The sequence below is a fragment of the Branchiostoma lanceolatum genome, chromosome 2 (genome assembly GCF_035083965.1).
Source record: "Branchiostoma lanceolatum isolate klBraLanc5 chromosome 2, klBraLanc5.hap2, whole genome shotgun sequence".
In the NCBI taxonomy this organism is placed as follows: domain Eukaryota; kingdom Metazoa; phylum Chordata; class Leptocardii; order Amphioxiformes; family Branchiostomatidae; genus Branchiostoma; species Branchiostoma lanceolatum.
This window is the reverse complement of record NC_089723.1, coordinates 22,437,358-22,464,459: the sequence shown is the minus strand read 5'-3', so window position 1 is coordinate 22,464,459 and position 27,102 is coordinate 22,437,358. Positions and strand designations below refer to the sequence as shown.

The following is a 27,102-nucleotide window of genomic DNA, read 5'->3' as shown; positions in this document are numbered from 1 at the left end:
TAACTAATCTCCAAGCAGAGGTTGTTGGGGAAATTGTGACTTTATCATATGCCCCGTTTGGCGGGAGAGCTGACAAAAAAAAAAAAAGCGGCATACGACAAGAAGGTCACAATTCCCACCCAACCTCTGTTTGGAGAGTAGCTATAGCCAGCGTAATTAGTTATATTAGAGACTATTTACAGTCTGCAGGCTGGGGTCTCTACCAGAGTAACTACACTAGCTATAGGAAGAATACTCGCCAGGGGAGCTTGCGTTGGCCCATAGATTTTCTGACATTAGCCGGTGGAGGGGGAAATGTTTACATTCCCGCGTACTGACTCTCCTGGACAACTATCATTTGCCGAATTCTACGATTCATTCCCCCGTAGGAAGGCCTGTTGGAGGCTATATTTCCTTGGCACTGTAACTAAAGTGTAAGCTTCCAATTCTATCCCCATGCCACCGGCGCCTGGCCAACCATCAAAGCCCACCCAGACGATTTTACCTGCCTGAATTCAGCCATGGGCTGAGGCAACATTCCCTCTGGGGTTATTGAACCTGGTGCCGCAGAGCTGACCTGTGTGGGCCCTGGCAACAGTCTGGATTCCACGTTACTACTTCAACTTCAAGGCATCCGAGAAAGCCGAATTACTGAATAGCAACCGCCAGGCGGCGTGATTCGAGTGTGTCTCATAAGTTTCTTTTGGAAATCTCTCAAACAAAAGCGCATTTGCGCAACGCAACTAGTCATTTGTTCAGCCGACTGAAGTCCGATGGGCTGATTGAAATATATGGGAGGGGTGTAGATTACTTCATGATTCCCTGTCAATAGACAATAAGGTAAGGGTGATAACTCGATAATTCGTTTTGAAAAGACATCATTCATCAAACCCCTTAACAGTTTGATCATTCCATTGTGTGTCGGTGGCTTATAAACCGGGTCATATCCCGTAATTCACCGGGGACAAGTGGGTTAAATGGGGCATCTCAAATTACCGACTGAGCCTACAGGTTTCCTCTTCGTTGCTATGACAACGATCCGTCTCCTGTGACTGCCCCTTTATCGTCTGCGTCCGCTATCTTGATTACAGTACAGGCTAAGTGGACATTCGTAGTTAGCGCCTATTGTTAAAGTGTAACCTAAGAAGGGGTCAGTGTAGTTTATATTCTCTCCTTTATAGAGATTGCCAGAGCGGTAATCTGTGACGTGATTTTTTTGCAGGAATGTGAATTGTGTTTCTATTTCCCGTCTTCTGAAAATTGTGTTCCGTCGTTCGTGACTTGTCTGCATTACGCCGGTTTACCGAACCGGTGGCGGGAGAGGACCCGGGCATGTAAACACTTCCGGCAGGTCACGTCAGCAGGCACCTCAGCGGGCATCCCTTCCGAAAAGGCGGCACAAACAGTGCGGTAACAAGTACGGGGCCGAGCCGAGTTCACGATGCCCTCCCCACCCTGTCTACACACCTCGCTACCAATGGCGACCCTGCTCCTGGTAATTATGCTGTTCAGCGCGGTGGCCCGGTCGCAGCGGCCGTGCCCCGACCCCGCCAGCCAGTTCCAGTGTGGGGACGGGCAGTGCATCGACCGGCGGTGGGTGTGCGACCGGCGGCCCGACTGTCCGGACTACGCCGACGAGACGGGGTGTCCCGGTAGGTGTATGGCCGCGGGCGGGAAGGTTCGACCTTTCCGTGCCCAGAGCTTATTAAGCCGCTGTAACAACATGAGAATGTTATTACCTTGTGGCCCTTAGCAGATCATTAACTTCGAGTTTGTACAGGTGGACTTTATTTGTCCGGTGTGACTTTTGCTCAACTCAACAGCGTCCGAGGCTATCTTGACATTAGGCCAAGGAGAACCTTTTATACATTACGGTTTTGTGTATGTGTATTTATATAGGAAGCGCTTTGGCTTGTGACCAACCTTACCAAGTCTGCTTCTACAAGTTTGTCTGTCGGCATGACCCCCTCCCCGTGCCAAAAAGTGTGTATTCCATAAGAGTTTTCCAAGCTTGGTAGTGCAGCGGGTGAAAGTGCGTAACCTCACTCCCAGGCATGGCAGACGGCTACGCAATCGAACAGACATGCATGGGTCGTTGAATCTCCCTTTGTGCACGTCTTTATATCCAACACGCTGTTTTGAGGCTAGGCTTGGCTTCCTTCCTGTATTTCCCAAACAGAATGGCGGTAGACGAATCCTTTGTGGTTAGAATAAAAGGCGGCCTTGTAGGTGTTCTAAGCTGAGAGTCAAGGTCGACTCATTAGGTACTAGGTTCTAAACGCGGTGCTGGTAATGAGCCAAAAGACAAAACGCTTCCCTAGCCATGTAGAGTACTGGTATGTGCAGACCGTGAGAAGGGACCCCGGCTGAAGTACTGTATACGTGTGTTAGTGTGTTGACGGAGAGCTAACGTTAGTTTGTGTTCCGGCCCTACAACAGTGCACCTTGTGAGAGGTTAGACAAACAAACACTACCCGTGTTGCAGACAGGGTACAGCACGGCACGGGTCAGGGAGGGTCGCGATCCTGAGTGTGCGTGCAAGCGAAAATATATTTCTTGTTCTCCGAGCAGATTAGAGACAATAGAGTACCTGTAAAGTAGAGTTGAGTAAATGCTTGCAGAATTTTCGGCCGGTTAGGAACTGTTGAACTCCAGTTTGGGCCGCTCTTCAAATTGATAGACTTCTTGTACATTGTGTTGTACAACTCTCCTGGGTTGGAAATTGTCCAATAGTAGTACTGATCTTCGTCGACCCGACCTTTATTGTCAAAGACGTCCAATTAGCAGCCAAGGCTAACAGTTCGACTGTGTGTCTGACCTGGATGACGAGGCATATCCTGGCCAAGAATCCTCTTTAACGTGTATCTAGGCCAATGACAAATCTTGTTTTCAAGTCTGTTAGTGTAGATAGCTATTTTTCTTCGCAGTATTAGATCTTTAACTTTAAGCCGTCCGGAAGAAAATACAGGAAAACAATACAAAAAGAATGTTAAGAAATTTTAGAAAGTTTAGCTAAAAATAGAAAATACAAGAGAATTTACATTAAGATATTGACCTGAAAAAAGCCCAGCGACATTTTCAGCCTAGCCTGGAGTCCAGCCTTGTAAGCTTTGATCCGCTCCGTTCCCAACGTCGCTACGTATCGCCAACGTTGGGAGTGAACCTAACAAGCCTGGACTCCAGGCGATTTTCAGCCACCCTCCCAAGATCCTGGTTTGTCCCTAGAGGGGTCTGGAAAATGTAGATCAATCTTCCGGACATGGCTGCGTCATGGCTGCGTCATGTCGAGAGATTTACTAAGGGGGTGCAAAGGGCGATGTTTGTATATCAACAAAAACAGGTCTAGGTCAGCATTACTCAGGTCGTACGTAATGGTGCCGGTGCTTAAGTGCTTGAGATATGGAGCCGTTTAATAGGTTCGTTGAACAGTTCATTGATTGCCCTACATTTTTGTAGCCTGGATTCCTGACCCCAATCTCTGAGATATCCATTGTATCTTTATAGAGATTGCGTGGCTCTGACATCTAGGCTAATAGTTTTGTGGTGCTTGTCGAAGATGTCACGCGCTGTTCTTGAATAGATCGCTGCACATGTTTATGTTAAGTTCTTCTTGTATCCAGATTTGCTATGATTTGTAAAGTCTCCTTTGGAAATAAGTTACTCAGTTAACTGAAGGAACTACCCTAAAGACTCATAAATAAATAAATGAATGAATAGACATGTATGTTTTATCAAATATGTAAAGCAATTGTACATGTCCCCAGTTTGTAACTTCGTGGTAAGTTTTGTTGACATGGTATGTAGTGCTAGGTGAAAATATTTATGTACATAGCCACATGCACAAAATAGATTTGATACTGGTTTCTGCATGCTATAAACCATCAGTGACCAGGTGTATCAAATCAATTGGACTGACCACTGGGTGCAAATTAATTATTAGAAGTGATTTTGTTTTCCTCGCGCGATGCACGCGAAGATAAGGGGTCATAAGGTAAACATAGCATGCGCGGTATTCTTATGTTGTCTGTGAGTGAAAACTGCATTTATTTGTGAATGGGAGATTTTACAGTGGTGATACAATGTTCTTGGATCACTGGGGCTAGCCACTAGCGTCTGTAGACAGAGCATGTACAATTCGCGAAAATTCCTGTTATTTTTATAATTTATTCGCTCAACGCAGGTGAATTTTCACATACAATTTCCATCTTGCCTCACAAACCCGTGTATCCTGGTTTCCAGGCTATGCTGTGTGAGTTATTCGGATGTTCCTTCACCGCAGGTTAACGTCTGCTGGCCGGCTTCAATTAGTCAGACATGTGGTTTATGTTAGGGACTGTCTCGCATCATTGGTATGTTTACTTTAACAAAGTTTATTTGCTTGGTTCCGAATCATTATTGTACTACATCATAAAGTACACCGTCTTAAAGTTTACAGCGTCGTTCATGAATATTGGAGTGACTTTTTGTTTTAACTCGCCATGATCTAGATAAATGAATAATCGAATTGATCTCGCACAACGAATAAACTTTGTATAGGATGTATATTTAACTTTCGGAGTTCGGTGTGGTCGGAAGAGGAAGCTAACCGGCGTTTCGTGGAAAGCCCGGAGCATCTGTCCTGTCCTCCAGGCAGGAAGAGTCTGTAGTTTGCCAAACGGCGGTTGATTCTATCACGCTCACTTGCAACCCATAGCCACAGGCTATCCTTAGATTCCACAAGATCGGGGCCACCCGGGAGGTCAGCAAGCTGGAAAAGTCTAGCTTTGCCTCCTCAAAGACTGCGCGAACATGTGACCCAGTTGCGTCACAGATTGAGAAAAGTAGGAGTCTTGGATCTTAGAATTTTACGTTAGCCTGGAATGCTGGATGCCAGGTCCCCAATCTCTACGACATCTATCCCCACACGATTGATATTTTAGAGATTGGGGCATCCAGGATAATTTTGCGTAAGGCTGTGAAGCTATTTCAAAACGCTAAAATACTAAATGTAAGACACCGGCATGTTGTGCAGAAGTGAACATAGATCACCTTTAATTCTTTAGATAAGTGTGAAGTAATGGGTTCGACCATTGCCTGGAACCCAGTCTAGCCGGAGAAGCGTACTGATCATGAGCTCAAGAAACAGTCATCGCTTTCCTCAAGGTGCCCTGGGAATGTCTCCTTTGGGACATGTTGACCCCGAAGCCGAAGAGCCTGGCCACTGTCTGGCTTCTAGTAACGCTATAACCTGAAGTCTAGTTTATATATAATAGCCTCGGTCAGCTCCCTGAACGGATTGTTGCTACGCGGGGTAGCAACGTTGGGAGCGGACCAAAGCTATTACAAGAATGGACTCCAGGTTAGGCTTCCAGGCGCTAGGCTAGTTCGACCCAGAGCTCCTGGTTCACCCCCTCCCCTCTTGACAGGTGCAGGTCCCGCTAGATAACATCTTCCTGCCTGAGAGGCTGAGTGGAGTGACCCCGTGTCAAGGGTTACTAAGTCATGTGTGAAGCTAAAGTGGACATGAAGGTTACTCTAGTGAGACTAGTCCAATAGGCGTGAACCGGGCTTAGGGAAAAGACACGTACCTCTGAGAGCTAGGGACTCACCTGGAAACTGGACAAACAAATGATGTGGAGGGTACTCAAATATACCCAAATTTGCTTGGCCGGTCGAACTTGGCCCCGAGAGAGAAAGACACATATTTATGATAGGCAGGGACTCACCTGGAAAGTGAATAAACAAATGTTGCGGAGGGGTAAATTTTCTTACTCAAGTTGGCTTGGCCAAACGTGGCCCCGAGAGGAAAAAAGACGAGTACTTTTGAGAGCTAGGGATTCACCTGGAAACAGTATAAACAAATATTGTGAGAGGTGAATTTTCTTACTCAAGTTGGCTTGGCTGAACTTGACCCCGAGGGGAAAAGCACACAAGTACTTTTGAGAGCTTGGGACGCACTTGGAAACTGAATAAAGACATGTTGTAGAGTGGTGCATTTTTGAGCAGTGATCGATACCGTTTATACTACTCTAGCCAACAGTACATGCTTTAGTGCTTAGAGCTGAGAGTCGTTAGCACCTCATAATAATTATAAACAAGTTGTTTGCACCAGCTCAATTAAAGACCGACTCAAACATGCCCCGGTGAGAATGGATACCACCATAGATGAGGCAACTGGTGTCAGGACGTGTTTCGGGACTAATTTTGAAAGTCCTACGATCGTAAAACCGTAGTTTATATATGTGAAAAGGGCATGAATTTCTTGACTTGTGTCACGAGACACATTTTTTAGGCAAATAATTTCCAAGCAGTTGTTGCGTTCCGGCTTGTTTTGAACGTATTTGGAGATTTTTGTACGTTTTTCTGGAGATCATACGCTACCAAGAGGGTATCTGTAAAAGTCGCGTAATGTCCAGAAAAACGTTAAAAAATTGTTAAGCGACCAAATATGCTCAAAATAAACCTGACCGCCACATCTGCTTGGAGACCAGTGCCAAATACTCCGGAGGCCAGGGTCACTTCCGGTTCTTGTCCCACACAGGTGTGTATCCGTGGGCGGTGCCGGTGGCCGGAGGCGAACGTTTAAATGTCGTTCCACCCTCACCTGATCTTGCGGTTTGGTGAGGTATTGTACACTATTGACCTACAAAGGCGTGAGCACAATTCTTATAGCTAAACACACATTGTCGGAATAAATGAAATTCCGACTTAGTTTCCTGTTTTGGGGCGGCAGTGCTTTATGAATCGTTACGAAAGCCCCGTCATTGGCTACCTGTTGTGGTGCCACACATCGTCTCACCTGGCGTGATAAGATAATGTTGTAGGAGTGTGCGTCAAGGTGTAACTACACGGAAAACAGTGTGGTCGGTATATATAGGATTTTTGTGGATTCAACACTGCATGTATGGATGGGCGGGTGGATGGATAATAAATTAAATGAATGAATTGACGAACGATCGGATGGACGGCCGAGTGAATGAATGAATCCTTTATTTTCAAATGTAATTTTCTATTCATCAATTTTTAAAAACCGGACAGCTTTGCCAGCTATAGCTGCTATACTCACAGAGGTGCGTTATTTAGGACAGATCTTTTGTCCAGTCATCTGTGAATAATCAAACCGCTATCCATGACTCACTTTATTAGTTAAGAAAGAACAAATACAGCTTACAAGTGAACCGGGAAATGTAGGGAAGGCAGCATTTCACGAAATCCTGGGTAGGATAAAATGCTAAGACATATACACATACCCGTCCCTCCTTGGTTATTGCCTGATCCACCGTTATCCCTTGGTTATACAGAGCTTACGTTGTCAAGAACCGAATCTGGACCCCCCACGTGCGCGTGATTAAAACATGGCCACCTTTCCCTAACCGTGGTTGGGAGTGGTTCGGGAGCAATTCCTCTGTGGTCGGCTGGTGTTTGGCGCGGTTGGCTGGTGCTCGGCTGTGCCAGCTGAATGTTTTGAAATTTTCAAAACATTTGGCTGTGGACGGGAGGTCTGGAATGGGTTGACAGGTGATTGGGAATAACTCAGTAGTGTTCAGGGTGTGTTTGGAAGTCAAATATGACTAGTCTTAAGCTAAAGCTGGTCAGACTGCTCCCGACCTACCGCCAACCGTAGGTCGGGAACCATGCTTTGTGTAATTGGGGCTTTAGGACGCTCGGAGATGTTTAACAAATGAGTGTGTTTAATGATGTGCCTAGGGACGTGAAACCTCACAACAGATGCAATGTTGATATCCTTTTTTGTTGTTTCTATGAACTGTGAATGGAGGTGTTAACACCGGTATTTCCCTTTTGTTGCAAGGCAAATGGCCTTAAATCTAGGGAAGACAAGTCAACATGTATTGTAAAAGTATCCCACCGAACTCCCCATAGACGTTTTGTCCACAAGGATACCATCAATTGATCATTAGATTCAGTTAGGATTAAGAGTTATAAGCACCTGCCAGCTTAGAGCACACGTCAGGTTGACGTCATCACTTTTCTTGTCACTGTTACTCGTTACTTTCACACGTCATATCACACGTCAACACATGATACCATATTTCACTCAACATCAAAAATCGCCACTTGACGTCACTAAACAGCATTTATCACACGTCATCATATGACGTCACTTAACGCCGTATAGCACACGTCATCACAACATGACGTCACTCAACACCGTATAACACACGTCATCACAACTTGACGTCACTAAACATCACACGTCATCATTTCTTTTCTATCTAGATGCCCCGGATGTTCTGCCCGATGGAAGTAGGCTGCTTTACATGGTATTTATTTATGGGCTCCCGCCATCTTCAGCGCTCAATGGTACTTCAATTTGTATTCTGTGCTCCTGTGCCGTCTTGTCCTAATGCTTTCTGCAAAACTTACTCCCCTAATCGTAAAGTCTGCTTTTAGACCCTTCATATTACGTCTGTTTCTCTGGTGATCTTCAACGGCGTGCTGAACTTTGATTGAGGGAACTTTGGGATAAAACGTATTTTGTTGCAAATGATTAGACCATTTTTTTCATACCGTGCCGCTTCTTCAAGTAAAATCTAGTCCTTGTCACATGAAGGGCAATTCTGATAGTCGACTCTACGGGTAAAATCATGGTTACATCTTTTTCTCTTTTTTTTTTAAAGTAGAGGTGACTAGAACTTTCTAGTATGATCTTTTACATTTTGCTTGATAGCTGTCGAAACAGATTTAAGATTCTGCAATTGAAATAAGATCAATGTTTTCTGTAGTTATCTTATTTATAGAAAAATCTACATGTACATTACAGTTTAGACCCAAAGCTCCCTCAAAGTAAGTGCAGCTTATAGCGTTAACGCGCCAAGATGCTAATAGCTTTAGAGATATTCGTCATAGTACATGTACATGTAAGTAGTAAGTATTCGTCCTCCCTCTTGATGTTCCTGATTCTGCCCTTGTTTTTCATGCATCATCCACGTTTTCTAACCGCTACCATCCAACCCGACACAACTTCTTCTATTGCATTTAAGACATATATTCTTGAAAAAAAATCAATTTTTTATCTCTCTAGTTGAAGATATCTGTATGTAGTGGACATAAGATAAACTGTCCAAAGAAACAGTCGTGTTTGGAAGAAGGAGTATACGGAATGTCACTTTTACCGGTTTCTGTACCCGCACCCATCCCTGGCCTTCTCCAGACGCCCCAGCCCTCTTCCGATAGTACGTTCGCTTGCGTAGTTCGCTGTTGGTTACGTCTTCACGTGACGTCATCACCTGTCATTGGCAGATCTGGTCGTGGAGTGCTTTTTACTTTGTAACTAACGTTTAAGTTAAAAACAAGATGGAATAAGTTTTTTTCTTGAGGAGACTTAAATCGTTTCTTTGCGATTTCGACGGATTTCATTCCAATCGGCGTTTCATTCATTCATTTAAGCGATTTTGATGAATTTTACTCAAAAGCGTCTTCTTTACAAACGATCTTGACGAATCTGTACTGATGAAATTCTTGTTGATGATTGACTAAATCGCTTATAATCTTTCACAATTGTTTAAAAAACGGTAAGGCAATTCGTCAAACTCACTACTACTATATATATACTCAAAGTATATATATGTATATGTACTGGCCGACAGGGCCTTCCAAGGACAGAATCCTACTACTACTACTACTACTCATGCATGACACAAACGCATAATGTATGGTAATAAATCGTCGGAATCGCGAAGAATACTAGCCTGAGTACCATCCTCCGTAGTGACCACTGGCTCGAAAAAAATCGAACCAGCGGTCACTACGGAGGATGGTACTCAGGCTAGAAGTATACATCTGAATTTGGTCAAAATTCTTAACAATCGCTGAGAATTCTACGACACCCCTGTTGTTGGAAATATCTGATTTATCATCGTTTTTCTCGCCCAATCTGGTCACAGACATGGCCCAGTCGATGCCGCAGGCCTGCGGGTCGTCCCAGTTCACCTGCCGCTCGGGACAGTGCGTCCCCGCCGCCGGAGTCTGCAACGGCCGGCCGGACTGCGCAGACAGGTCGGACGAGGTCGGATGCGGTGAGTTTATATGGAGTTGGTATCAGGAATAAGACTTTTCACGGTTAGAAAGTACGCGTGCGCAATTAGGTGCATTGTGCACATGTCGAAGGTGAAGGCCACTGACTTGTAAACAGTGTAAACGTGTTTCGTTTATGTCTCAACGGCCTTCGAATAACAACAATGCACCTCGCGATCTATATGCGCAGTTTAATCCGTGAACAGGCTTATTCCGGAAAAATGATGCTAATCGCGTTTATTGCAAATTTTTGCACTGAGCAAAATGACAACATTATGGTCAATCTAAAATGCAAATGGTCTGATTCTAATGTTGACGTTGGGTTATGCTATTCATTCATTCACTTATTTTTCAATTAAATTGACATGGATAGAGACTGTTGAAGACACAGGGTTCATCCAAAAGTAAGTGGTTTTGGGTGGTTTCTGTCAATATGAACATTGAAAATATCGAAAATAACGTCGACTGCACCTTCGTTGAAAGAGACAGCACAGGTGTTAACAATTTTCTTTTTCTCAGGTAGATCCACCTGTAACGGCCACTCCAACGTCCGCGACCCGGCCACAGGATACTGCCTAGTAAGTTGGACTTGCCATGGAGCTATCTGCTTATGCTATGTAGTACGCTATCAGTCTGTCAGTATTAGGATGCAGTAAACACGTGCGGTAGATGGATAATTTCCAAGCAGATGCAAGTATCTGGCTCGGTCTCAGTGTTGTTAGCACACGAGCAGGTATGATAAAGCGTCAAAACGTCGTGTCCTTGAAATTGGCGTCATCTGTAGCAGTTCTCACGTGAGGTGAATCTTTCGTGAAGCGACCTTATTGGGTCACAGTTTTGTCGCAAGCAAAGCGATGGATTATCATTTTCTTCTTTTTATTAGTAATAAAACGGCAAACCAACGCTTTAAACCCTAGCTGTACCGTCTGTCGCCTTCCCTTGTCCTCTATAACATGTTCACTCATTTCTAACGTTCGCAACTAATGCTTAGGTCCAAGTAGTCCCGGCGGGGGCCCTAAGACACAAACTCTCCCGGTGGACTGGCGCGGATACCTTCCGGTGTCCGCACGATTAGCTCACGGCGTCTATTTGTTACAGGGTCCCGCGTTGATTTTAAGTCCGAGTTGAAATAGCCTAGCAGCCGCAAGGTGTCATCCGGGGCCACCTAAGGGTCACGCCCGAAAGTGCAAAAAAACAACCTGTCAACTATCCAGCGGGGTCCCTTTTTCCAATTGGGACCTAAGTATTAAGCAGATTTTAAACAGTGTTCCATTCATCAATTGCTGGAAGCACTTACCAGTCGACGGTAACACTAACCAGCACCATTAACTCCACCCTTACATGTTATTTCATGCGAAGACCGAATCCAACGGGTGTCGGATGGAGGTAGATTACGTGACGTGACTTGAAAAATTGCTAGATCAAAGACTTTACCCCGCGCACATGTATTACATCACCACGCAGTTGACAAGTCAAGAAGCGGGTGTATTGTCGCATTGTCTACCGTTTAGACTCAACATTGTAAGTTATACCCTCTTTCCGCTCACCGTTAAAAGACCAAAAATCGCATTAGTAGTTTCAACAAACGGATTCTGTCGATAAAGAAGCTTAAGCTAGCGCATTGTGTAACTTTGGTGTGTTCTGTAGTCTTCCAAACCATACATATAGTTAGTGTCACTGACGAAGAGTATAGCTATATATATATAGTGGATGATACTTGAAACGTCTGACCGATTTCAAAATCATATCCAGTTGCTTGAGAAACTGCTATTTTGGCATACGAAAAGTTCTAAATCATTGATAATATTTCAATCATAAAGTTATGGGTCACGAACATTTTTGGTCGCTTAACGCCGGTCACTCAATGGTCTCCACCTTGCGAAAATGAAAGGTATTACTGTAGTCCAGACTTCAGACGCTGTTTTTGAAGGAATTGGGTACTAGCTATAGGGTAGGGCCTGAAAGGGTGAACGGGTGTTATACCTTATGGTGGTAAGCAACGAGTAAGGCCATGTTGATTTGGTTATACACTGTATGAATGACATCCTCTGGGAACCCCAAAACTGATGCGTGTGTGCGAATTAAAAGAAGGTTTGGCAAAAAAATATATTATCCGCTGATAGTTTTCGACTCCTGCCCCCCTCCCCTCATCCTTCCAGTCTGCTCCTGCTGCTACACTGCTTGTCTGTTTTCCTATTTGGAATAATAAAAAAACAACCTTATCCCAAATTTTTGTATAACGCATGTCCAGAACGTTCACTTACGTTTCTTCTATGATTAGAACTGTCAGCACAACACGCAAGGGACTCAGTGTGAATTCTGCTCCCCCGGTTACTATGGAGACGCTCGCAGGGGCACGCCCAACGACTGCCGGCCGCTGCCTGGTCAGACGGGCGCTGTTATCACACGCCGGGTGTCCAGGCCATGTAACTGTCACAGGCACGCCTACATGTGCGATTCTCAGGGAAACTGCATGGTACGACTTCGTCGTCTAACTTTTCATCGTTTTATCTTCTTATAAAGGCAAAAGAAACCTATTTTATCTTCTTTTAAAGATATAAATAAATTTGTGTTTCTTCTTTTTAAGACAAAGGGGAATCTCGTGACGATTACAGAACTAGACTCTATTTTCCTCCTATTAGTAATTTTGTTGGAAATGACGAGCTTTCGAAACAACTATTTTTATAGATAGACAATGTTTGTACGTTTCTTTTTCACTCTTTGAATATAAGAAACGATTTTGTATAATGATCACAGCTAACTACATTTATTTTGCATGTACAAGTACACAAACTTTTACCTTATGTTTAATGCACCTGTTACCCTTTCTAGTAGAACCCCGTTACCTGTCCTAATTCCTATCATCTAATACACTAACACTCTGTGTCATCTGGGCTCGCTTCTCACATTCATGGCAGTCATTAGTAGTCGTCGCATGCTGGCATTCTGCATGTAATGTCATACGTTATTGTGCGTTAGTCTGCGTACGCGTTCTTAAGACTAAGTATCCAAAGCAGTGCAAAACGTTTAGTAGGCAATCCACAAGTATCACTAGCACTGACAGCTGTTTTTCATTCATTGGCTCAGCTAGAGGTTCGTTGGAAGTAAGAGTGTAACAGACGACACAAAACTGTACTTAACTTGAAGTATTGCTTCAAAGCTCCGCCCGGTAGGCGTTGCCAAAACATGTAGATTTTGTCTGTTTCCTGCTTCAACACTGTTGTGTCGGCCACATTTCACTTGGTCGTTTTAGCGTCCGCTTGTTGAGTGCAGTGGGGGTGCGGGTGCCGGTGTTTTGTAAGGTTTGTCCTGCAGTAGAAGTTGCAAGGGAGCCCCCCTATTGCCTCACCCTTTGACCATAACGTAGCAAGACGCTCTCTTTCTAGACATCTGCCCCTCCCCCATCGTACATAACGTCATTGACTTGTAGTATAGCATGTCCCCTTCTCCTATGCTGAGCCTTGCCTGTGACCTATACAATAAACCTCTGCCGGGCTGAGGTTTCCACTTTCGTGGGCGTGGCTTCTTACCAGCTAGCCAATCATAGAATTGCCTAAATGTTCGCTTTAGGTAAAGGCGATCCTCTGATTTGCTGACAGCTAGCTGAAGACCACGCTGACAAAACAGCCCGGTTTAGCATAGCTTCCGCAAGGGATATTGTAAAGGTCGCGGGCGAGGCCCTTCGTAGGAAAATGGTCCCCTCTTTTGCCCCCGTACCCCACATTACAACAGCTTACCGCTGAGCTTTCCCCACTACCCAAACGCGTTTGTTGCAGTGTGTTAACCACTAAGACCATCTTCAGTGCCCAAGACCCCCCTCCCCCTTCCGGTAAATACTTCTTCAGAACGTCCGTCTCGATTTCTTCTACCAGAAATGTGAACACAACACGTACGGCAGTCAGTGTCAATACTGCGCATCTGGTTACTATGGCGACGCACGGAGGGGCACGCCCAACGACTGCCAGCCGATAACCGACCAATCAGGTGCCCGCGTCAGTCAGCAACGGGTTTCCAGGCGATGTAACTGTCACGGGCATGCGTATCAGTGTGATTACATTGGCAGGTGCTTGGTACGACACATTATTTGGTACTTAAGCCCTTTTGTTATTGCTTTCATTCTTGTGTCGCTACTCCATCATACACATAAATCTATTTTTCCAATTTCTTCTAGCGTAGACATTCCTTTTGTTTCCTCCATGAAATTCATCGATCAAGATCTGTTAGATTTCATCAGTATATCGTTACGAATGTTTGTTAGTTAGGCCATGTTGATTCGATTATATGGGTGACATCCTCTGGGAACCCCAAAACTGATGCGAACGTGCTAAAAAAAAGTTGGGCAAAAAAAGTTATCCAGTATGAAATCTACAGGAAGGTTTAACGAACGACTAAGCACACATAGTATGATGTGCCCAATGATAGACTCTTAATTTGTTCTTTTCTCGTTCTCTGATGTTGGAATTAACTTTGCCATTCTACAACATTAGTATCCGCTTTCCAAAATATTCATTTAGCGATTTAAGGCATATATTTTCGTCATTTTGCAACTGCTTTATACGATTTACAGTTTGGCCGAAACCATTTTTTTAAACGGACGAAAATGGATGCTCGTATGGGTGTCATCCATTTAATCGAATCAACATGATCTAATGCTAATGACGTAAGTGTGTATTTCTGTAGAATTGTCAACACAACACACGAGGAAACAACTGCGAGCACTGTGCGGAGGGATACACGGGGAACGCGCGTGGAGGGACTGCCTACGACTGTCAGCCCGAACAGAAGATACAGTGTTACTGCTACAGACACGCCTCCAGCTGCGACTCAAACGGAAGATGCGAGGTAATAAGACAAGCTTTCAGTTAGCATGAAAGCTCACTTGTGATACTAGTCTAATTAACACATACAAAATTCGAACTCAACGAATTTTAAACAGTCTCCTGCCGGGATGGAGGGCGGTATAGACTTCCGGGTACCTTTGACCCACAACTGCAGTCACGTGACGTTATAGTCACATGTTCAACGTAGTTGGTCATTCGTTCTGCTTACGAAGGCAATATCGACGACTGTTTGTATTTTCTTTTTCTTTAACTTTAAACTGATCGTGATACTTTTAGATTGCCCTTGATACTTGCTATTGCAAAATGTGATATCTTAGCGATTGAAGGCAAAGAAGATGAGTAAGTTAATAAGTTAACGAAATATATAGATAAGGCATACATTGAAAAGGGAAGATTGTCTGGATTTAATGTTGTATGGATGGTAGACAAATTCAACTTTACAGACATTTCAAATCTACTTCACACTTTTTCACAACTATCGACTCAATAGATATCGATCAATCAATCTATGCCTTGATCAATAAATCTATTAATCGTCAATCAATCAATCAATCATCTCCCAATCTCAGGGCTGCCAGCACAACACGTACGGTGAACACTGTGAGAACTGTTTACCCGGTTACCGTGGCGACCCGAAGAAGGGCACGCCGTACGACTGCCAGGTGGACCGCGCGTCTGACCAGCAGCAGCCGCCCTCCTACAGCTGTAACTGCCACGGCCACGCCCGAGCCTGCGACTCCTACGGAAGGTGCTTGGTATGGTCTTAACAATGACTTGTCATCTAGGAGTAGTTCTGTATACTAATATAAGTAGATCGAGTTGAGAGTTGTACAATGTATTCTGCTACCCAAGTTTACTTCGTATTTGCAATCTTGCCATTTAATCAAGAAAAAATTAGCTTATCATAGATATTCTTTTCATATTTATTGGATGTCTTATATTATTACAACACTTCTTTTGACTTTGAAGCATCATTCAGAAAGTACATGATTTCCGAGTCATTGTGATATTAATCATTATTGATTAACGAGGTGTTTAGGTATCTTAATTAAGTAAATATTTTGATGCATGTTACCATTGCTGAATCAATTTTCCTTCGACATTCCTTTGGGGGGGAGCAAATATTAGAGGTATCTTTTTTGCCCTTGCTGCGGTTTGACATATACGAGGGGCAGTCAAAATAATGCAAGTGTCTTCAAAATCAACTCAGTCGCTCATGAAAATTTGAACATCAGATTAAGATATTTCTGTCTCAAGAAGATAATATGACTTTTCCTTTGTGCAATATTTTAACACATTTGATTAAGGTTATTAAACAACTTGCAATATTTTGACTGCCCCTCGTATAATATAACTTTTTGGCGCCCTTTTCCTTGTTCCATCCTCTGCTTCATATCTGAGGCGTGTATCTGTCGTCTGCGGTGCGATTATAAATAAACTGTTATGGTCAGGATGTGAGCCGCGGAATGAACTTCTAAACATGGCGTCGACTTGAGATGGAACAGGTGGATTTTTTTAAGGAGCATTGATTCTGTCGGATTTACTTACCACGACGTTAGATGGCGAAGTTACATAGGTTGTTTGGATTTCACCATCTTAAGGTTTCTACCCTGGCTAAATTGGCATTTTGACTTTCCATTAGTCGATTAAGAAAGAACTGTAATTATCATACTAAATGTTTATAGCTGAGTATGAAAATAAAATCCCAAAAGATTTTATTTGACCATATGGATGACGATCATGACGTCATCAAATTGTATTGCCCTTAATATTATTAATTTTCTAAGATAAGATACAGCACTTTGGTACATACAACTGCAATGAAACTATGTTTTCCATGTGAATAATATCTTTTTTCGGCGTAAATGATATACTTTGCAGGTCCGTAGGTTGTCTATAACTGTTAGAAAACGCAACGATCTTCCACCTCAGCATCTGCTTGGAGATTAGACCCGTGCATTTAAAAACAAGAGGGTATTTTCAGTTGTTATCAGCGTAAAAGGAAACATCAAAGGCACAAGTTACAGTAAATTGTGACCGCGAATCTGCCACTTAGTGGGGCTTGGTGTCACAATGTAACAGATGTTTAGCCTTTAAGAGCTAAGTTCACAATGCTGTCGATTCATTGTTTTCATCGGTGGGCAGCTTGGTATGCGTGCTAAATTTGCACGGAGTTTTGACTGGCGGACAGAAAGAAAACTTGACAAAATAGAAAGCCCAATAAAAGCACCTAAAAGGTGTCCAAGACCAGCCGGGGCCTAACCTCTGCTTGGAGAGTAATTTGGTCTCCACAACGAGCGTACATGTCTGGCCTTTTCTGACTTAGCCATTCTGGCAAAATCTGCAGTAAAACCTACCAATTTTCCAGTTCCTGTCAAATATTCTGCATACTATTCTGTGTCTTTGCAGGCGGTTGAGCAAACTGCATATACAATTTCTGAAGTTATCTTTTTTTGCCGTCTTGCAGGACTGCCAGCACAACACGATGGGTTACCGGTGCGAGACGTGTAAGCCCGGGTACACGGGAGACGCCACTCGCGGGTCCGCGCTAGACTGCCAGGCACAGAGCCCGCCATGTAACTGTTACCGACACGCTTACAACTGCGACCAGTACGGCAGATGTGTGGTAGGTGCACGTGTTGGTTCTACTTTAAATGTATGTTAAACTCTTATGCATCCACCGGATACGCTCGTTCTGTAAGCTCCGTTACCGATTGAAATAAGACGTTCCTGGCATTAGGATATGCCACATATAAGATGTCAAACTGTAGTTTCAAACTTTTTTAGCTTTTAAAAACGGCAGTTGCGTACCTTATATGTGGCATATCTTAACGTCAGGAACGTCTTACTTTTAACGGTAACGGAGATTACAAAATGTGTACATTTAAATGAGAACGAGCGGATACTACAAGTACCCTAAGAGCACCCAAAAAGTTTGTTCAAGACATTGTTGAGAGGGATTTAATAACGGCGTTTTTTTTAATGTGACTGCCTTAGGGTACCCGGTAGAATTATGTAGCCTCTACTAGGCCCCGCAGATGGCTGGGAAAATAGTAGAAATTAGCCAAATAGAGTGAATAGGGAGTTGGCTACGGAGAGAGGGTCCAGTATGCCATCGCCGGGAATGAAACTCTCCGATGACCAAACTCCCCTGGCAAATATTCTCCCTGTAGCCGGCTTGGTTAGTCTGGTAGAGACTAAGAATTAAGAGGAGAGTTGCAGATAGATGAACAACAACAGATTTGCAAAAAGACTGTAGCTTTTGAGCATCACGTTCATGTGCAAACTTTTTCATTTGCTATCACATTGGGAGGATATCTAGAAATCTTTATTGACACGACAAAAGTACAGCGACTTTCGTAAGGTCGTCTACAACTATACATGCAAACAACAAACAATGGGATACAAAATGATTAACCAAAGTACAAGTATATGAATATATGTCGAAGTTAACGTATCACTTGCACCACTAGTTCTAAGATCTTAACATTATTTGATATATTTACGTATTTGTACACAGTAAAGGTTGTCTCCCTCTAGAATGTATTTGAGTTTATTTATAGACTGGAAAGTATGAAATTCTGTTGAACAAGCGGAAAGAAGGTTGAACAGCTTTGAGCGTTTATCATGATATCGTGGACAATCTAGCATAAAGTGTAGGTGTAGCCGTAGGTGTAATGATAAAACTGGTATCCATTATTTCATTTTCATGACATCCATCTATGTACTAGTAAGAAACTATGTTTTGTATTGATATTTTTTTCTTCGAATTTTTCCAACCAGAACTGCCTCCACAACACGGACGGTAAAAACTGCGAGCGGTGCAAAGTCGGTTACCAAGGAGACGCGAAGAGGGGCACGCCCCAGGACTGTCAGAGGATCTCCCCTCCTGCCCCAGCCCCGCCCCCCGCCAGGACGTACCAGTGTTACTGTTACGGACACTCTAACCAGTGCGACCAGTATGGCCGCTGTCAGGTATGTGGCTAGAACAGGACGAATTGGTCAGTGCAAGGTCCTTGGTCAGTGTTATGCTTCGGTCAAATTACACCGGTGCCCATAGGACGTGTAGTCCCGGCTGGGCCCCGCCGAAGCCACAAGTTTGTTCCGGTGGACTCCCCGGTTGGTTTTAAGTCCGAGTTTAAGTCACCCCGGGGCCCGGCTGTGCCCGAAAATACGCCCGAAAGTGGGGAAAAAAGCAGCCTTAAAACTATCCGGCGGGGTCCCGTTTTCCAATTGTGACCGAAGCATTACTGTTACGAAAACTCTGCCAGATATGTGGTTAGAGCAGGACGAACTGACTAGTGTTACTGTTACGGACATTCTAACCAGTGTGACCAGTAAGCCTGGTAATAGGACATGGAGAAAAACTAGTCCGGATGGCAGGATACATGTAGTTCCGTTAGAGATTGTGGGTAGTCTTGAAGAGTGTGTAAGGATTATCGAAACAGTAGTTGCTTGCTAATTGACAAAATTTGTTGTTTTAAACACGTCATTAATAGAGTATAATCGAGACTTAGGTTCTATCATCAATGTTTTAATTTTTTACTTTTTTTAATTGTTAATTTTTCATATTTTTAATCTATTTTGCCATTTTTGTATTTCAGAACTGTCGCCACAACACTTACGGGTCTCGCTGTGAGAATTGTCTGCCCGGGTACCAAGGCGACGCGAAGACCGGCCTGACCAACTCCTGTACGCCCGTGTCGCCCCCCGGCCCTGCCCCGGCCCCCGCCCGGGCCCCGGCTCCTGCTGCCCCGCCTGCACAGCAGCAGCCTTCCCGAAGACAGTGCTACTGCTACGGGCATTCCAACCAGTGCGACGCCAACGGACGCTGCATTGTGAGTATAGGTACTGGCACTGTGTTATCTCCAAGCAGATGAAGAAAGGCAATATCGTAACGTTTCCTATTCTTCCGGTTCCACGAAAAGACCACTGCCTAGGTCTGCTCCACAGAACCGGGAGCTTGAAAAACGTTGCGATTTTACTTGTCTACCTCTGCTTGGAGATTAGGCACTGTGCACGTTGCCATGTTCATGTGTAAAGGCAGTCACATATCCTACTACGTATACGTTGCTACTGTCGGAAGATTATATCGTCAATTCTATAGTGCAGACATTATGCAACCACACAAACGTTCGCCTATCCATCTATTAAATACAGCGTATATAACTTGTTTTGTTTCCTTATTTTGGCATTTGCGACCGAAGTTGTTTGTTACTCTATATATTCTATGTACTTTATGTATTTTAGATATTATCATCATCATCATCATATCGGGCGGCTTGCCCGGACCAAGGTTGCTCTCTCCCTCCAGGCGTCACGGTCTGCCGATATTATAAATGTTGCATTCATGTAAAACCGTATGAACAACACTGAAGGCACGAACTAAGATAGGCCAAAGTTAATTGTTACTACATCATGTAGCACATGTATGTTGTATATTTTGTGTATCCCTCTCCAATACCTAAAACGTTCGTTCCCTGTAGAACTGTATGCACAACACGGAGGGTCCGAACTGTGAGCGGTGCCGGGAAGGGTACGCGGGAGAAGCGCGGCGGGGCACGCCGTACGACTGTCTCCTGGTGGAGGACTGCAGGTGTTACGGACACGCCGACGAGTGTGACGCCTCGGGAAGGTGTTTGGTGAGTGAGGGTAGCTCTGGTAGTAGTAACAATAGTAGTTGATATTAGTAATATGATTGGCAGCGGATAAAGGCACGCCGTACGGCTAGTACTGTGCTTACCTTAATCGTTTACCTCCAGAGAGAAGGTATAAAGCTACCAAGGGAGGTGGGGTTTGAAGAGACAAAAAAGGTAACAAAGTAGAAAGCCCGACAAAAACGCCTAACAAACACGTCAAAAACCTAGCTGCTATACCATTCCGAGGTCTTCTCACTGAGCCAGCACTGGCCTTACTAATGTCGATTGGTCAGATTGATATGTAATATTTTTGTTATATGTAAATGTCTGTATACTGTCTATGTTGTTTTTAATATGGGCCCTGGGCCTGAGGCAAAGAATGAATACATTTACTTGTACTAACCCCTAGAGCTGCAAACACAACACGATGGGTGACCACTGCGAGAAGTGCCTGCCTGGATACACGGGAGACCCCCGCTACAGCACCCCGGGAGACTGCAGCGCCATCGTGCCCTGCTCCTGCAACGGACACTCTGACGCCTGCGACGCCGAAGGAATATGCCTGGTACTAACTTTTGCAATTCATAAATAGTTTATACATGCCAACAATTGTTAGGTAAGGGCCTGTTCACACTTGTGCGCATATTCAATTGCGTAGGAGTTGCGTATTGGTATTTTTTTGTCTTAGTTAACGTTGTCTTTGCGGCCGAAAAAAATCGTTATTTTGGCTCAATAACCAGGTTGCGCAATTTCGGGCAAACGTAAAAACAAAAAATGTTGATACTCTATTCATACGGACTTGAATATACGCACAATTGTGAAGGGGCCCTGAACGAAGTATAAGTAGCAGGAGAGGAAAAAAATCGTAATCGAGGCAATCTCCTTTAGATTTCTCAGTGGTCCACCTGCCTTGAATTCGGTTTGATGTAAGAAGAGTCATCTCAGGTATAGAGACATTGGTGGGTACAAAATAATATTAGGGAATATTATTAGGAAGAGGTTCGGCTGGTGAAATGGCCACAAAATAACCAAGAAACATTTACCAACTTTCCAGGCTTGATATCATTCTTAGGTAGAGGTTTTAATGTAAAGTTTGCATAGTTTTAGAGCTTGGACAAATTACAACCCTGTCTGTGTTTCCCCCTGTCAGAACTGCAAGCACAACACGCAGGGTGACCAGTGCGAGATGTGCGCGGACGGGTACAGGGGTGACTCCACCAGGGGAACGCCTAACGACTGCCACTGGGCATTCGAGCCCTGCGACTGCTACGGACACTCCACCGAATGTGATTCCAGGGGACGATGTCAGGTAACCTTGTTTTCTTCACTATTCCGTGTCACTGCAGGTTCACCTTATCTTAGATCTTGGATCCTCCCACAACTAGTGTAGGTTGTATCGGTCGGAAACCTCCTGCAAAGTTCACTGTTGATTGTAGTGTGATGTCTTTTAGAAATATGGTCTACTAAAGGCTAGCAACTGCTCTCTATATACCTCGTAAATTTGCTACAGAAACAGCAAGGAAATCTGCTGCCATTTTAGCCCCATGGACACCAAAGGAACAATACACTAGACCTGTCCAGAACTATGATCACAACACGTACGGTGACAAGTGCCAGGAATGCAAGCCTGGGTTCGTCGGTGACAGCTAGCTTGGCACTAAATTCTAGACTTTTCCCCTCAAATCTAGACTTATCTAACATATCTGTTTTACCTTTCCTACGCAGAACTGTGATCACAACACGTGCGGCGACGAGTGCCAGTACTGCAAGCCTGGGTTCGTCGGTGACAGCTAGCTTGGCACTAAATTCCAGACTTTTCCCCTCAAATCTACACTTATGTAACATATCTGTTTTACCTTTCCTGCGCAGAACTGTGATCACAACACGTACGGCGACAAGTGCCAGTACTGCAAGCCTGGGTTCGTCGGTGACAGTTAGCTTGGCACTAAATTCTAGACTTTTCCCCTCAAATCTAGACTTATCTAACATATCTGTTTTACCTTTCCTATGCAGAACTGTGATCACAACACGTACGGCGACAAGTGCCAGTACTGCAAGCCTGGGTTCGTCGGTGACAGCTAGCTTGGCACTAAATTCTAGACTTTTCCCCTCAAATCTAGACTTATCTAACATATCTGTTTTACCTTTCCTACGCAGAACTGTGATCACAACACGTACGGCGACAAGTGCCAGTACTGCAAGCCCGGGTTTACCGGTGACGGCCGGTTGGGCACGCCTGACGACTGCCAGCGGGTGACGTCACCCATCGATAGGGTCCCCTGCTTCTGCAACCGCCACTCCGACGTCTGTGACAACTTCGGACGGTGCCTTGTACGTAGAGCGTATCCTTTTTTCTATTTCTTCATATTCTAAGGAAAGTTGTGCGTTGCCATGACTTTCTGGGTGACAGGAAACGTAAGGGGTTCACACTGTATATAAAGTCCGTATGAGTCCCCTATGGCCTTTTTTTGGCGAAGGTATAGTTTGCGGATAATAAGTTTTTGTTTACTTTGACCCAGGGTTGTGTAGCGTGGTTATCGAACCGAAAAACGACTTCTACTGCCGCAGACTTTACCCAAGCCAAAAACGTCTATACAGAACTCATACGGACTTGATATCCGTACATGTGTTAACTACCTTTAGGAAACAATCGATGTTGGTCCACTTGAAATTAAGGCGAAATAGAAAACATTATCATTGTAAGAAGAACAAAATTTGTCGACCAATGTATGTCGATTGATATATCCAACATATTTACTTGAATATTATTCTCACCAACTCTCTGTCTGTGTACCTGCAGTACTGCCAGCACAACACAGAGGGCGACCAGTGCGAGCGGTGTGTGATGGGGTACTTCGGTGACGCCACGGAAGGCACGGCGGCAGACTGCAAGATGCTGGTGCCCTGCATGTGCCACCAGCACGCCAACGACTGCGACGAGATGGGCAGATGCATAGTAAGAACTTACGCACTTTGATAGTAGTAGTAATAATATTACAAAAAGGAGGAGGAACTTTCAAGAAATGTTATGGACAGTATCAAAATGTGTGTTATATGCAGTAAAATGTCGTTTTTTTCGGTTTGTTGTTCTGTTTTCAATAAGTGAATACTTTTCTTTTGGTGAATGTGAAAAGTAAAGAGGAGGACAAAAACACGTATATAATGGGGCAAGGAGATAGTGTCATCTTAAACTAACTATTCTCATTCCATGAAAATGGCTTGCTATGAACATGGAGTTTTCCGTCCAAGAACCAGTCCCCCTACTCAACAGCTTTGAATGACTTGAATAACTGTTCATCGTATTAGAGGAAATGGTCTCATGTGCACTTCACTAACACGACAATAGCAAAATATTCGCAATGCTTTATGTAGAAAACTCATAGATAGTTTTCTATGTTCCCACCTTAAACTTGACATGTTTGGATTTGTGAATGTTGAATACATGAGCGAAAATAACAATGTCAACATGGCATTTTCCTCAGGGTTGTCTCCACAACACAGAAGGAGATAAGTGCGAGAGGTGTAAGGAGGGGTTCGTGGGAGACGCTACCGAAGGCACGCCTGATGACTGCCGGCCCACTATCCCCTGCAAATGTAACGGGCACGCCAATGACTGCGACGCTAATGGAAAATGTATGGTGAGTGTTATCTTAGTGGATTTGTGTTTGCTTGTTTGTTTGTTGTTTACAAAGAGAGAGGTAAGGAAAGTCTACCAAAAAGAGATACTAAAGAATGGTCTGTGTCTTAGATTTACCACATCTATTCCTACAATTAGTCAATTTGGTTAAATCGAGCCCAAGTCAGTTTTTGTCAATAAATTATACATTGTTTATTAGGGGGCCTCTACAGGTGTGCTGGTTATCAAGATATGCATGCACCTAAAATAGTTATAGATTTTTTTTATGTTTTCAGAACTGCCTCCACAATACCCGGGGAGAGTTCTGTGAGCTGTGTAACATCGGTTTTTACGGCGACCCGTCCAGCGGAGATGTGGACGCCTGTAAAGAATGTCCCTGTCCGCTCACAACCAGGGAAAACAGGTAGGATACACATGTTGTTTTCGTCGTTGCCATTTTCTTCAAGAAAAACTGCTTACCTAAGATTTTGAAAGTTGTAAAAAAATCTGTCAAATCTTACAATTTTTTTTAATCATATACATGAATATGCACGTTATGATACAGATAGACACCGCAATGTAGAGATAAAGTTTGGTCTTCAAAATTTACGCGCCTTTTGTATCATCATGCTGTCAGATTTCGAATAAAAGGCTTCCAACATGCCGACTTTGTAATTTGGAGACCAGTGTGACTTGATTCTGAAGATTTTTCCGATGAACATAGTTTCGAGTATCTCTTTCTGTTAACATCCTAACATAAAGTCACTAACTTTATGTATTTCATTCAAACTTGGGAATTTGTGTTGACAAACGTAAACGTTAATGAAGATGCTGTCATTTCACATTACGATTGTCTTCTTTCTCTCCAGGTTTGCCGAAACCTGTTTCCTAGACAGCGACAACAAACCTACATGTAGAAATTGTAGAAGAGGACATCAAGGTCGAGACTGCGGAAAGTAAGATCATACTAGCTAGTAGGATCATAGTGTGTGTTTTCAATAACAGATAGAACTCAGAAGAACCTCGTGGGTCTCATCATGCTTGAGACGCATTTTGCTCATGATTAAGCACAACGTTTCTGTCGTGACTCATGAGTCTCAAATTTGATTGTCAGTTTGTCCATGTTTGAAACGTAAAAAGTTTATCGAAAAAAAGCACGTTTTATACTATAGCAAAAGCTCTCCATTGATGAATAGTGTCGATTGAACTTATTATGCCTTGCATGTGACCATTGAAATAACGGGATATCGGAACACGAAAACCTATCACCCAATGTTCTATCTCTGCTTTGCCCACTACCTAAATATTGGCTGGTGACTGACCAAACGTTTGTGTATCTTTGTGTTGTGATTGATGGTTATTTTTTGTGTGTTCTCCTCCCAGATGTAAGCCCGGCTATATGGGGAACCCGTTCGTCATGAACGGAGGCTGTGTCCGGAGACCGTCAGGTAGGGGTAGACGCAGAACTATACGGTACGCTCTTGTTTTCAGAAGGGTAGCCTTTGTTTCATCATTTGTGTTCTTAACCAGTTGGCTTAGATGATTTTTTCAACACAAAATCATCCTCGTTTTCCCAGCTTTGCTTTTAAGCGGAATGTGCGTTAAGTAAAGGAAGTTCAAAATCACAACTACTGCTTGATAAGCTACATCATGAACTCCATGGTAAAGCCTAAATTCTGCCTGTCTTACAATACGTTTGTAGATTCAAAAGGTAATTACAAGGAGGGTAAAGAGGTAATTGTTGCATTTTTGTAATTACTTAATGATGAGGAGCATAATTGCGCTGTGTTTTCCTGATGACTTGACGACAGATGTATTTTCTACTACGCTTTGCCATTTCTGTTTCATGCTCTTTACATGTCTTTAATCCACAATTTCTTGTCCGTCTTCAGGGTTTAGGTCCCAACCGAGAAGAATACCAGTACGAATCATCCCATGACCGTTGACTTTTCCCACCTTATCATAACATACGGATGACGTCAGGGCGGTTCTTCAAGTTTGTCCTGACGCCATACAAATCACACCTTTATAGAACAGGACTGCCGTTGAGACCACGTATTTGATGCTGGACATCTTCAATAGACTGAAGTAGACGGTATGTTTCGAATAATTCATACAATGCATTTTTCTGAATTGATGTTGCTCGACATCGAGATACAACGTGGCTGCCAATGATGGTAGAAGTCTCAAAAAAATGCAAAATGAAGTATTTTGCACAAAGACCTTAAAATGACATTTGCACATGTCACCTGGGAGGGGCACAAAAAGATAACGAATGAGAAAGGAAACAAAGCTTGCACAAACAATTTTCAGCAACCTTGCCATGACCCCGGCCTTACGACGGTTCTTTTGCCAATACTTTCATCACGCTACTCTGATAAGCATAGAAACACGATCAGTATACCTCAAAATAACGTGGTGCTTTGTATTACAAGTTTTTAGGTATACATCTGACATAAAAGGTATGCCTTTGATGTACATATACCTACTGTTACTTTACAGATGTAATAACAGAGGTCTGTAGAACACTTGGTGCTGTGTATATAAGACATTTTACCCTCAGATTTGACATTTTCCGTCTAATGTATTGTACTTAGATTTTAGAACATGTCTTACCACTGCAATCCATGTAACAATTGTGGTATAGAGACCTGACCAATTTGCCTGACGTCTTACAAGGTATAAACTGTAAGACAAGCTGGTGCTTTAATGATATTGTAGACAGGTCATTTTAAACGTTCGGTGTTGAAATGAATCAAAGTTAGCTATATAGATCATGAATTGCAACATTTTTTGTATAGTTTCTGTATCATATTAAAGACTAGTTACCTAAACACTCCAAAGTGTGTTCTGCCAATGTGTACAACTCTAGTTGTCATTGTAGTTTACACATCAAACGTACAATCTTGCCTATCATATTTTCGTCTTACACTGTTTGATTTTAACAATAATAAGCATTATTTGAAGACAGGCAACTGTACTTGATACAAATTAAAACTGTACAGATCTGAAA

General features: G+C 43.5%; 1 protein-coding gene across 7 annotated transcripts; it reads left to right on the top strand.

Moving 5' to 3' along the window:
- The first annotated feature begins 546 nt into the window (after positions 1-546).
- Positions 547-27,102, top strand: LOC136427974 (laminin subunit gamma-1-like). 7 transcript variants are annotated; one of them, XM_066417208.1, is made up of 21 exons: positions 547-819; positions 1,202-1,631; positions 9,864-9,995; positions 10,513-10,571; positions 12,275-12,469; positions 13,866-14,063; positions 14,674-14,835; positions 15,404-15,589; positions 17,302-17,460; positions 18,618-18,809; positions 19,439-19,672; positions 20,321-20,476; positions 20,883-21,038; positions 21,624-21,782; positions 22,631-22,804; positions 23,274-23,429; positions 23,956-24,111; positions 24,386-24,513; positions 24,959-25,045; positions 25,473-25,537; positions 25,982-27,102. In XM_066417208.1, the coding sequence occupies exons 2-21, from the start codon at positions 1,421-1,423 to the stop codon at positions 26,026-26,028; spliced, it is 3,012 nt and encodes a 1,003-aa protein (XP_066273305.1). In that variant the 5' UTR covers positions 547-819; positions 1,202-1,420; the 3' UTR covers positions 26,029-27,102. The 7 variants fall into 7 exon arrangements, with proteins under 7 accessions (XP_066273305.1, XP_066273304.1, XP_066273306.1 ...); XM_066417207.1 differs by having other exon boundaries at positions 547-1,631; XM_066417209.1 differs by having other exon boundaries at positions 548-1,631; positions 25,473-25,562.

What these genes read in the sequence shown, in the direction of transcription:
- LOC136427974 (XM_066417208.1), top strand. Translation starts at nt 1,421, where the DNA reads ATGCCCTCCCCACCCTGTCTACACACCTCGCTACCAATGGCGACCCTG. An exon ending in ACGCCAACGGACGCTGCATT is followed by an intron (nt 19,673 to 20,320) that starts GTGAGTATAGGT and finishes CGTTCCCTGTAG; the next exon opens with AACTGTATGCACAACACGGA. An exon ending in ATTCCAGGGGACGATGTCAG is followed by an intron (nt 21,783 to 22,630) that starts GTAACCTTGTTT and finishes TTTCCTACGCAG; the next exon opens with AACTGTGATCACAACACGTA.